At 42.9% G+C, this 12547-nt stretch overlaps 1 protein-coding gene across 1 annotated transcript in view; it reads right to left on the reverse strand.

Annotated features, from left to right (window-relative positions):
• Nucleotides 1-12547, reverse strand: part of LOC124805623 (myrosinase 1-like) — an 86757-nt gene that overhangs the window by 32967 nt on the left and 41243 nt on the right. Inside the window, exons 5-6 of the mRNA XM_047266189.1 lie at nucleotides 10421-10604; nucleotides 5952-6046 (exon numbers count right to left, since the gene is read on the reverse strand). Of these exons, the coding sequence (XP_047122145.1) occupies nucleotides 5952-6046; nucleotides 10421-10604 (279 nt within the window). The remainder of the gene's footprint in view (nucleotides 1-5951; nucleotides 6047-10420; nucleotides 10605-12547) is intronic.

Below are 12547 nucleotides of genomic sequence, written 5' to 3' on the forward strand. Positions count from 1 at the left end.
TATCTACTTACTAGACAACGCCCTGCAACCTGATGCATTTCGAATGAACTTAGATATGTGACGAATAAACTGGTTTGTTTAAGTCATTGTGTCCAAGTGATCATTAGTAAACTTGCGTGTTTTGCGCTGATGTTCTTAATGAGAGTTGGAACAGTATTTACTGTACTTGTAATAGCTTTTATGGCTTTGATTCAGTTCTGTCACTCCGCAGTTGTGTCGCCTCCTTGACAAACTTTGCGTGGGGTACAGCACTTGGTGACGATGGTCACAGCATATCCATTATCTTCACTGGTCGTTCCTCAAAACCATGATGGACGTTATTCGGAATCTCTCTTTCATTCTTCCTGTTACGCCTGTCAGCTCGAGATCCTTTACTCCTTTACATCTTTTCCTGGCTACATGAGCCAGACAGTAAAAATTATTTATTTTACCTGTAGATGAAATGCCAGTTTATGGTGTCCCTTTGGAGGGGGTTTTTTACCTGACTGCAAAAAGCTACCCGTCTCCTTGTAGCACAACCTGAAGATTATTCTCATCCTGTAGCTCAGATCTGTGTAATGACGTCGCAGACATTCGATTTCACCAATGTTGCCTCTCAGATCTTTCAAAGAGTCCTTCTCTCTCTTATTACCATTTATTCAATGAAATCATTCTTTTTAGTCGCAGGCACTCCGTGGCGTACAAGGCTTCCACGTAGGTGACTGTCGTGGAAGTGTTTCTGTTTCATATTACATTAAAAATATTTCCCATTGGTTACGTTCCGTATCAAGTGGTAGACGGGTTCAGTCTAATTAACTGCAGCAGACAGCGTTGCTAACCTTTTTTTCTCTTGGGTTAGGCTGGTTCCAATGACATCTCGTAAGTTATTTGTTTGGAGTTGATACTGCAATGCGTTTTCTCCAATGATATTTGCAAATCTGATCTGCCTGCTTCATATCTCAAGTAGTGATTGCTGCTCGATGATGACTTAATAACAACTCGAAGATAACTCGCTATCGTTGGGGTGTCCGGCCCCACAAATACCCATCGAGCGGAAGAATGTCACACTCCAGTGCACTGCACAAGTCTTCAGTTAGCACTAAGTTGTCTGCAGAATCCAAACAGTCTACTGTCAAAACTTATTTGCTGTGGCTTGAGAGGATTCTGTCACTGACATTCGAATCTACTAGTTCCATACTCCATTTCTATCACCAACTACAGCCGCTCGGCGCAGTTGACGACAAAGGGATGTTTGTGCGTCACAGTCTCTAGCACTTGTTATAACGTGAAAAAGAGACACTGTGACGACTCAACACTGCTGAAACTACATCTCCCAATTTTTGATCAATTTTTTGTGGAAAGTTTTATAGGTAGATACTTTTACATTATCTTTGTAAACGTATTATGAATTTTAATTCGTGTCTTGTTCCGAACGTCTAAAATATGTAAAAACGCCTTTGCACTTGGACTTATTAGGTCATAGAATTGCAAGGCAGTACTGTTAAGGTTAGGATATCTTCCAAATTGAGGAAAACACTGTGCTAGACGTACTCCAATGCACTTCCATTGTTGATTCAAAAGAATTAAACTGGAAACACGTAGCGCTTGCCAATGGAATCAGTCAATATTCGACATGTAACATATTTCCATGGGCGTTAGAGAGTTGCTGTCTGGGAGAAGTTTCAGACAGAAGAGCGGCGCTTACGCCAAGCCACGTAGCTGTTCGCACGTTCATTATCCGGTGCCACCGTAATCAATACATAGACAATTAGTAAGGAAAGGCAGTTCCAGTGCATATGTTGGTAAAATAATGAAAACACGGCTGTGTTAATGTAACTATAATATTTTAGAGAGACGCTATCCCTACTCTCATCCGTTATTACTTATAAAACGATCCTGTAACTATTACCGGTTACAAGCCGAGTCTTACAGTGTCATAGAAATTGGCCACAAAACCATAATCATAGAAATTAGCCACAAAACCATAATAAAAACTGAACCACTGAAATTGTTTGCAATGTTGAGCTTTCAGTAATTAGAAATGACCGTTTTTGTACGAGGGTTGCAACCTAAATAGTGGCAACTATTTATTCACAACCGATACAAAAGAGTTACATGTTTTCATCTGTTACTGTCCTTCAGAGTGGTCACCAGCGTTGTGTAGAACCCGTTGCCAGCGATGTGGAAGACGTAGTATACCGTTAGCAGAGCTTGCTCTGTTGATGGTGCGAATGGAGCGGTCTACTGCCTATCGAATCTCTGGAACAGTTCTGGAGCGAATGCCGCAAAGTGGTTCCTTCATCTTAGGAATCAAATCAAAGTCAGCAGGCCTTGAGTCCGGGGAGTATGGTGGATGGTTCAGTACTTCCCAGTCCCGCCGACCGAACAGAGCAGCCACAGCTTGCACTGTATGCACCCTCTCATTGTCGTGCAAAATGGTGGGTGGGTTGCGCAGACAGTGTCACCGCTTCTTTCGCAAAGCTGGTCGCAGGTGTTGCTCCAAAACCGAAAAGTAATACTGTGCATTGACCGTCTGCCGTGGAACGTAATGCGTTAGGAGAACACCATCACAGTCGTACAAGAGAATCACCATAGCTCTCACCATACTGGGGCTCTGACGCACTTTCGACTTTCACGGCGACCCATAATGACGCCATTAGTTGGGTTGGCGTTTCAGTTTTGGCTTGTACGATGTGGCCCATGTCTCATCCAGTGTTACGATACGGCGTAAGAAAGCCTCTCCTTCGCGCTCCAAGTGCGTCTGAGCAGCGTCGCAAGGCATCCATTTCTGCATTTCCGTCAAGTCATGCGTGATGCAATTTTTCTCATGCCCAGGCGTTCCTTCAGGATGCGAAGCACAGTCGTATGTGCTAATCCGGTTTCGTGGGCGAGCTCACGAATCGTATGGCGTCGCTCATTGTCCACTAACGCGGCAATAGCATGCACTTCTTCTTCAGAGATGCTAGGACGACCTGCCTGGTGCATGTCTCCCACTGTTTGCCGACCATCGTTGAAGGCTTTTACTCAACGTGCCACTGTTTTGTACGACAATGCCGATTCCCCGCACGCCTGTTGAGGACCTTGATGACACTGTCGTGCTGTACGACCTCTGGCACATTCACTCTTGATCCAACTCATTTGTTCCTATTTCGAAAACATAGTGACACCGTTACGTTAGACCGCTCGCTCACATGTGACTGTGTTTCCCTCGATTGTGCGCACGCCGGTGACGTGGGACGGGCGAGTCCTTTTGCTCGGAGGTAAGGTAGGTATGTCAACAACGTGTGCTATCAGCGACAATAGTAGACTCCATTGCATAGTTTCTCCACAGCAGTGTTGCCACTATTTAAGTTCCAACCTACGTACATTAAACTAACTCTATATTTAACTTCACGGCTCTGCGGACCTTAAGGACGATATAGATAAAGTAACATAACATACTAACAACTCCGTGGAAATAAATGAAAGTGTGCGAGCATGTCGGCAGGGGTCTCCCAGCGTGCGTAGCAAACCGGACGTCACATGGCGTGAAGTCAGCGTGACTATAACGCTGAACTGGGCTGGTCTCGCACCACGAGGCGATCGAAGTAAAGGATAAAACAGTGTGTGTCAATCACTGAGGAGTTACGGTACACTATTGTGGTATTCTTCATTACATCATCGCCCGGAGACAACATTTGGTTGAAACTTCCTAGCAGATTAAACCTATGTGCCAAGCTGATAGTCGAACTCGGGACCTTTGCCCTTCGGGGACAAGCGCTCTACCAACTGAGCTACCCATCCTCCAGACTGTGCTAAGAATGTCTCCGCAATATCCTTTCTTCCAGGAGTGTTAGTTCTGCGAAGTGGAGAACTTCTATGGTGTTTGGAAGTTAGGATACGAGGTACTGACAGAAGTAAAGCTGTGAGGATGGATCATGAGTCGTGCTTTTGTAGCTCAGTTGGCACAGCATATGCCCGCGAAACGCAAATGTCCAGAGTTCGAGCCTCGGTCCCGCACACAATTTTTATCTGCCAGGAAGTTTCATATCGCGCACACTCCGCTGCAGAGTGAGAATCTCGTTCTAGAAACATCTGGATTACTTCACATGGGAGAGAATCATTGGGAAACTGGAAGAAGAACGAAGTGTAACGAGTGTAATCCAGGAGTATGGAATTTCTCACGGCATTGCTACACGTCGATAAGTAGCGTTCCGAACCACAGGCACTGTTGCCCGAAGGAGAGGAGATGTCGACAAGGGTCAGCTACAGGTAACAGGTTACTGCTGCATTGTGCAATAAGCAAGCTCGAGTCTAACAGCGGGTACAAACCACATTTAACAGGATTGAAGGGCACCTCCACAGTGGCACAGCAACTGCGATGGTGTGGTCTCTTTACAAGACCATCATTAATTTGTATTCCAATGGAACCTGCTCAGCGGCGGTACCATTTACGAGGAGCATATGGACTGGACCAACGAGAAGTGGGGTCGTGCATTCGAATGAGAACAGATTCAGTCTGAGTAGTGATTACGGACGCACACTCATATGGAAAGGGGTGGGAACATGTAATGCACCCAGGAACACTGTCAATCATGATTGTTTTTGTGATCCAGGTGTTATGGTGCGGGGAGACATAATGTTTCATGTACTGAGCTCTAAATCCTCGAACACGTTACACTCACCGGTCACCGTTATAGTGACACTATACTCCTTACCCATGTGAGAGTTTTCAGGGGTGCATTCGGCCCCGGCTTCCTTTATGATGGATGGCAGTACTCGACAACATCGAACTGAGCAGGTAAAGGTGCTATTGGAACGAAAAGGTATTCGGAGAATGGACTGGTCTGGCCCTTCCCCAAACTTAAATTCAAACGAGAACGTGTAGGGTACGATGCAAAGCTTGCATTGCAGTCCGTGATAATCACATTCCTTATTAAGAACCATGTCCCATCTTTTGTCATGTCCAAGGGATCATCATAAATCGCCGTTGCTCCAGTGTAATTACTATCTTCGAATAAAAGTTTTATTTGTGTTCACCTCAATGCATTTTTCTTTCAGTTACCTTCTGTACTATAATGTAGCATTCTACCTATGTATCGTTCAAGTATCACTGGGGTATGTTACTTCACAGTGAGACATCATGCGAAAATTACTTTGGTTCTTTAGTTTTGCATACCAGTGTAAATAAACACCTTAACTTTTAAAATCAGAAAGTAAGCACTGCCATTTGGGTAATCTGAATATGTCTGTTTGCTGATAATTACTGTGGCACATAACAACTTACATTTGTTTCACGATTTTCAATGTATATGTATTTTTACTGAACTGACAAGTTGTGGTTTGGCAAGGAGTATTCTGGCGATGAATCATCATTCCTAGGGCTATATTGTAACGCGTGTCATTCCAAAAAGTTATTGGAGTGGTTTTTTTCAGGATAGGCAGTGAAAAACTGTACCGGTAAGCGTTTTTGTCTCACAATGCGTTTTCATTGTCAGGTATGTATTGATCGAGTTACAGTTGTTACAGTATAAATTACGGTACTAAAAAATTTAACACGAAGCTTGTTTCTTTAGACCGAAGAACTGAATTCTTGGATCCAAGTTGTTCAGCAATTGAAGCAACGTTTATAGACAGCACAACAAAAACAGAAAGGTAACGCCAAGTTAATGAGTTACAGGTGATCTATTGGCACATATCTCTAGCTAGATGTCTGGGAACTGGTGGAGAGTTAGTCTTTCAGTAAACCAAGTTCGTACATTTTATCAATAAATGTTTAGTTTACTGGAACTTACATAAGCAGTCTAATGCTGAAAATACATGGAATTTCTAAGACGGAACTACAGAAAAAACCATATCTGTAGTTTCGAACAAGTATAGGAGCTAATGTATCTACCAGGTATCTCGAATTACTTCCTTGCGGCATAGCCTAGCCCTGAAATGTGCATAGGCCACTACTTGTGATAAGGTAGTGATTATTTTCCGATACTTACGTAGAATTGTAGCTTCCGGTCTGCAGCGGCGATGTCCTCCGTTGAGTTTGTGGCTGGCTCGTACCACATGATGTTAAGGGCAATGCCGACCTTTCCTGAGATAGAAAAGACCATTACCACAGTTTTGTTTCTATGTTTCACTGAAAACAGAGTAAAGCTACGCGTTGACATCCATATGATTTCATGTAAAGTGAACGAGTGCACACACAGAAAAGAAGGAACTTTCAGCCAATGAAGAAATAGCCATTATTAGAGGTGGACAACGGGAAAGATAGTGCGACAAGAGTAGCACCTGAGGTGCTCGCGTGGGTTCAATCATCGTTCCGTACTCGACGTACGCCCTGAAGGCATTGACCGTCTTGTCTCACAGTGAAGTAACACTTACGGCAAATACTTTTGAAATAATAAACTGTTTACTAACTTCTTTCAATCTGTCTCGTTTTCATTTGACTGTGCCTTATTTTTCATTTTCAAATAACTAAACTCGTCTACCACCCTTAGTGCCTCATTTCCTAAGCTAATTATATCATCTGATTTAATTCATGTTTTTTTACCTTAAAAATCCTGGTTCCGTAATTACTTAAGTCTCTTTAGTATCTGTGGGACTTGTAGTTGGTTTTGTTTTATCTTGAAGGTTCCTGCTAGTCACAGCAGAGTCTTACGGTAATTTTAGCTTGCAAAGTAATCTAATAAGCCTATAAATTCTTCAAAACTACAGATTTCGTTTTTGCTTTAGTCATTTAACTTAATTTAACCGATACTGCGCTCTCACTTATGTGCCTCCCATTTCGTTCCCTTGTGCTTAATATTGTATTGTGAAGGTACTGTTTTTAATTTATAAGACCTATTAGGTTTCTATTATGGTTTTGCCTTTACAATTCTAGTCTTGAAATTGCCTTATATTTTATGGAACATTTGAGATTTGAAATTTTGTCTCGTTTTATATTGAAATTTCTTGTTCACGGCAGCAGAATTACATTCCAGTTTTAGGATTATAAACTAACTGTGTTTTGGTCTATACGCTCTTGACAATTACTGGCTCTCTTGTAGGTTTACTCATTCTCCATAAAATTTTTAAATTTTTTTCTGATAAGCGTTCCCGCTTATGTACTTTTAAGTAGCACCCTAGTGCATAGTTTCTCTAAATTTTTAAATAGGATGGTTTCTATTTAGACACGGTATTGCATAAATCTTTTTAATTTATCTTGTTATTTGTCAGCTTCACCTTCTCTGTTTATAGTCTTAAGCACCTCGGCTGCATTTTGTCTTCCTGTTTCTAAATCTTTTCTGTTTCATTGTAATACGTTCGTACACTTAATCTCATGCTTCTGATATTGGACAAGATTCTGTAGTAATATTTAGAAATTTATTGCCTGAAACTTCTTGGTAGATCAAAATATGTCTACCGGATCGAGACTCGACTCGGGACCTTTGTCTTTCGCAGACAAGTGCTCTGCGGACTGATCTGGCCAAGTACGATTCCAAAGCGTATTTCCTGAAGGAATACAAAAATTCTTTAGAATTGAATAAATAGACAGATTTTCATGTGAGAGAGTACGATCAATATTGTCTAATTTCTGTAGGTGATAAAAATTCGAACATGCACAATTTCATGTTAAGTGAAGCTGTTCTTATCTCGAAAGACGGGTTGAATAAGCGCAGTTCTCGATCAGGCACGGTCTTTTTCAAGAAGATGTGCCATTTCCTTCATCAAACTTCCGAAATATCTTGTCCATGCATCTCAGTAAAAGATCGTCATCTTTCTATATGTATTTATTCAACAGACGAACATGCAAATGAGCACAAATACCACGAAAATAAGTATGGTATGCCATACAATAATGTAAACAAGGTAGCGATAGTTTATATGAAAGGGTATTTTTTTTCTTTAGTTTAAGAGAAAAAGTAAAGAAACGATTGTTGGGTGCAGTTACGTTGCAGTTATAGCCAAAAATGAATTGTCACGCATACATTCTCTCTTTCTACCTCTAACAATAACCCTCCCCTTACAAATGTTAGCACTACGGCCATGATAGTGGCCTCATTTGTATTGAAACTGCAGTCCGTGTGGGTATGACATTTCAATATTAACGTGCCAGAAAAAATCACAGAGTTCTTTAACATATACTGGTGTGGTGTTCACGCCAAGTATTAGTTCTCCCAAAGTAGACGAGGCGGCAGGTCTTCAGCAGTTATTCTCGGCTGAAGTGGATTTCTGCTCTATATGACTCGGATCTTTGAGGTCAGGCAGTCCATTAAGTGAAGTAGTCGAGATTTCAAAGGGTAGTTATTTGATTCACGACGTTAACGTTAGTTAAGAAAACTACAGTCATAATAAAATCAGATGCTCACACAGATAGGCGATCTAAAAATCCATGCGCTAAAGGATCAAGATACGTAAATAATGTGTTTTTCATAAGCTATTGAACAATATATTAAAACTGTGCTATTATGAAAGAGGTCTGCGATACTCTCGCGAAATACGTCACTGCATATTGCTGACAAAATCTACAATCTCACTGCCTAGATCGCCGGTACTCAACTTTATTGGCTCAGGCGAGTTTCGAACAACACTCACTGACAGCGAGGATCATCTCACATGGTTACACTACAATGCACGAAGTGAGTTGGACCGTTCATAAAGTTTCTTATATTTTAACTGCTAGTGTTAGATCATTTTCATGCATTAATTCTAATGACTACATTTATGAGAGACTCATACAAGTATCTATTCCATGCAACATTTAACAAATAATAAGTCATGACGTTATAAGGTTTGGCGCACAGGCAGCATCCCAGTAGCCAGTCCAAGCAAAAGATTCCTCCGCCGGTGCCACGTCAGCCAGACACAGGCGCCCAACAAACTATGGTCCCGTGTGCAAACAACATTGCGCTTCATTTTCCCGTCTACCGACTAAAACTTTGTAATGAAGTCAGTTGCCCGCTACAGCACGTATGTAGCTTCAATTAATAATCAAGTAACCAGGGCTGCCGGAATCAACGCACGCTTGTGCATTAAAAGGAATAATGTGCATAACAGGAAGAACAGCACTAATTTTGTCAAAAAACGCAGCTGCTGTTAGAGCTTCCAAACTAAACAATGATAAATGAAGTACACTGCCTGAGAAAAAGCTGAAACACTCAAAAGAGGAGGAGGTTACGGAGCGAAGTTTGACAGGTTGAGAGGGTATGTGATGTTATTTCAGTGATTACGAATTGAGTCCATTTTATAAAGACCTTGGCAGTATGGGCCCACGTATCAGTATGACTCTGCAGCCTCTCTGGCATGAATTCATGCGCCGATTCGGTTGGGGAGGGCGTTATAAAGTCTTTGTTTCATCTCCTGAGGCAAGATGGCCGACAAATCTAGTAATGACGTTGGGACGGAATTGACATCCAGCTGATCCCACAATTGTTCAATCAGCGACAGATTCTGGTGTCTCACTGGCAATGGGAGTACCTCAACATCATACAGACAGCTTATAGAGACACGTGGTACGTGTGACAGAGCATTGTCCTGTTGAAAAACGCCGCCACAATACTGCTGCATGAGAGTAATACATGAGCACGCAAGATGTCTGTGACATACCGCTGTGCGTTCAGAGTTGGTTCAATCACTACTGGCCATGATCTGCAATTATACTCGATGGCACCCCATTCCATGAAGTCAGGAGCAGACCTCTTTGCGTCTTCAAAACATTGGGAGAATGTAGCCTGTTTCCAAGTCGCCGCCGCACTCGCCGAGAATGGTCACCCGGAGTACGACAGAACCGCGATTTACTGCTGAACACTGTGCAACTTTATTCATGAGCAGTCACGGCACGACGCTTTAATGGCATCCTACGCGTAGGACGGTAATTCCCTAGTCTGGTTGCTGCTAGTCTCCCACCAACAGTGCGGTATGACACTATGTTGCAGGAACTCATTACTTGTTCACGGACGGCACGCTCATTTGTGAAGGGCGTTACAATGTACATGATCTACTGTATGGCATTCCTAACTTTCTGTTGTCAGAGGTGATCGACTGCAACCTTTAGGACTAATATGCCTGGCCTCACATTCCGATGCAGTCCAACACCAGACCACTGTCATATCTGAATGCCCCAAAAATCTAGAAATTGAACTATTCGATCAGCCGGCCAAATGGAGCCCCGCAGAGAGGTTGCTTTCAATCTTTGTCACATGCTGATAACTCTGTCTCACGAGCATCCCTCACAGTGATCATTCAATATTTGACTGTTCACGTCCTTTACATACTCCTGGCCTGGCAACTGTCCTAAACATGAACAACGCTAACACGCTCTGGTGGTCGTTTATTTGTCACTGAGAATTTCAGCTCTAATCATTTACATACCTGTGAATAGTATTTACATGTACGAATTAACACTACATCCATCCTTGTCTTCTGGGTGTTTCACTATTTTGTTTGGCAGTGAACATACGATATGCGCAGTATACGAAGTACATACCTTGCTGAGTCGCTCGGTACTGCTCGTCGTAGAGTCGGTACGCGGCGGCGTGTGCCTTGAGCAGTGTGTAGACGGCCATGTAGTCGCCCACGCCTGAGGAGTCGATGCCCGGGGCCAAGGCAGGAGAGCCACTGTAGCCCATGATGACACTGCTCGGTTCGTTGATCGTCTGCCACCATTTCACCTGCCATTCGGAGCAACCACAATACACTCTGAATGAACTAGTCATCAAAGAGTCTAAACCAATATGTAAGTAACAGATACGAGCTAATACTCTGATATAGAGACTGCTTCACTGCTGGACATAGAAACTGCTGTCAAAGTTCGTGAAGTAGTTCATCACGTAAGGAGTATTGAATGATTGAACTTTTATTTCATTAGGAATTGGTGTCCATCATCTACATCCGCATCTACATACATACTCCGCAATCCACCGTAGGGTGCATCGCGAAGGGTACCTTGTGTCATTACTAGTCATTTACTCTCCTGTTCTACTTGAAAATAGAGCGACGGAAAGCTTCCGTGCGAGCCCTAATTTCTCGCATCTTATCTTCATGATCCTTACGCGAAATGTACTGTGGCGGCAGTAGAATCGTTCTGCAGCCTCAAATGCCGGTTCTCTAAATTTGCGCTATAGGCCTTGCGGAGAGAGCATCGTCTTACCTCCAAAGATTCCCATCTGATTTCACAAAGTGTCTCCGTAACACTTAAGTGCTGATCGAACGTCCAATAACAAATATAGCTGCCCGCCTCTGAATTGCTTTAATCAGAACTGATGGGGATTCCAAATACTCGAACACTATTCAACAATGGGTCGCACTTGCGTTCTTTATGCCGTCTCATTTATGGATGAGCTAAACTTCCCAAAAATTCTACCAATAAAACGAAGTCGAGCATTCGTCATCCCTACTGCCAACCTTACATACTCATTCCAAGGCAGGCGAGCCACTGTAGCCCATGATGACGCATCCCAGCTCGTTGATCATCCGCCACCACTTCATCTGCCAATTGGAGCAGCCACATTATATGCTGACTCAACTAGTCTTAAAAGAATCTAAACCAACGCATCAGTGACAGATACGTGCTTAATATACCGATAAAAACTGTTGCACTATTGGAAATAGAAATTATTATCAAAATTCCTGAAGTTGTTCATCACATAACGGGCACTGAATGATTGGGCTTTCGTTCCATTAGGAGTGATGTGTGTCCCCTGGACACAAACAAATTTTTTCATTCATTGTGGCAATGAAGCAAACGACCTCCAAATGCCATCAAGGATTCATACACTGCTTACTCTGCTGCATTATCATGCTGGAATATGCCATTTGGTACCATCATCATGAAGCTTATCACAACAGAGTTTATCATTCTTATCGCATGCCGGAGAACATTCAGCCTCCCTTCAAATATTACCAAATTAGTTCTTTTGATATATTGAGTACCATTCCCACACCACGATTTCAGGATTGGGAATGGTATAGGCATCGAGAACCGCTACTTCCAGTGACCATTCACCAAGTCGTCTACGTACCCTTTAGCATCGGTCTCATTGTCATACACGGAAGGGAGACTCATCGCTGAACACCAGAGAAGTCTACTCAATATTCCACTTGACGGTGGCTCTATGCCCTGCATGTCTCTGTGGTCTGTGGTACGGTGTCAATCTTAAACGAAACATGGCAATACGAGATCTCAAGTCATATTCCAGTAGTCTATTCCCCTGGATTCTTGGTGATACTCTGTCCAGCCGTGGCGTACCTCCTTCCAGCCACACATATGGGACAATGTCCTCCATACTCGTCTTCGCATAGGCCACAGCCCTATGACGCATGACTTTTTCTTGCGCCAGTGAGAGGAACCTCGAGTGTGTGGCGCTTGTGCCGTAGAGATCACTGTGCACCACTTTTCATTTTCCACCAGAGGGTAGTGGCAGGTTTGCCGACAGATCTGCCCTCTATTTCAAGTTAGTGTCAACCGAATGTGGTTAGGGTTTTGAGGTATTGTGATTTGCTCAACATGTTTCCTAAACTTTTAGGGACATGCTCGTGATGTATTGGCAGGGTGACTGACTCGCCCAAGCTTTTTTTAAATAAGTGGTCAGCAAGACACATTTCCCTGTGTTGC

The sequence above is a fragment of the Schistocerca piceifrons genome, chromosome 7, assembly GCF_021461385.2.
Source record: "Schistocerca piceifrons isolate TAMUIC-IGC-003096 chromosome 7, iqSchPice1.1, whole genome shotgun sequence".
Taxonomy (NCBI): Eukaryota; Metazoa; Arthropoda; class Insecta; order Orthoptera; family Acrididae; genus Schistocerca; species Schistocerca piceifrons.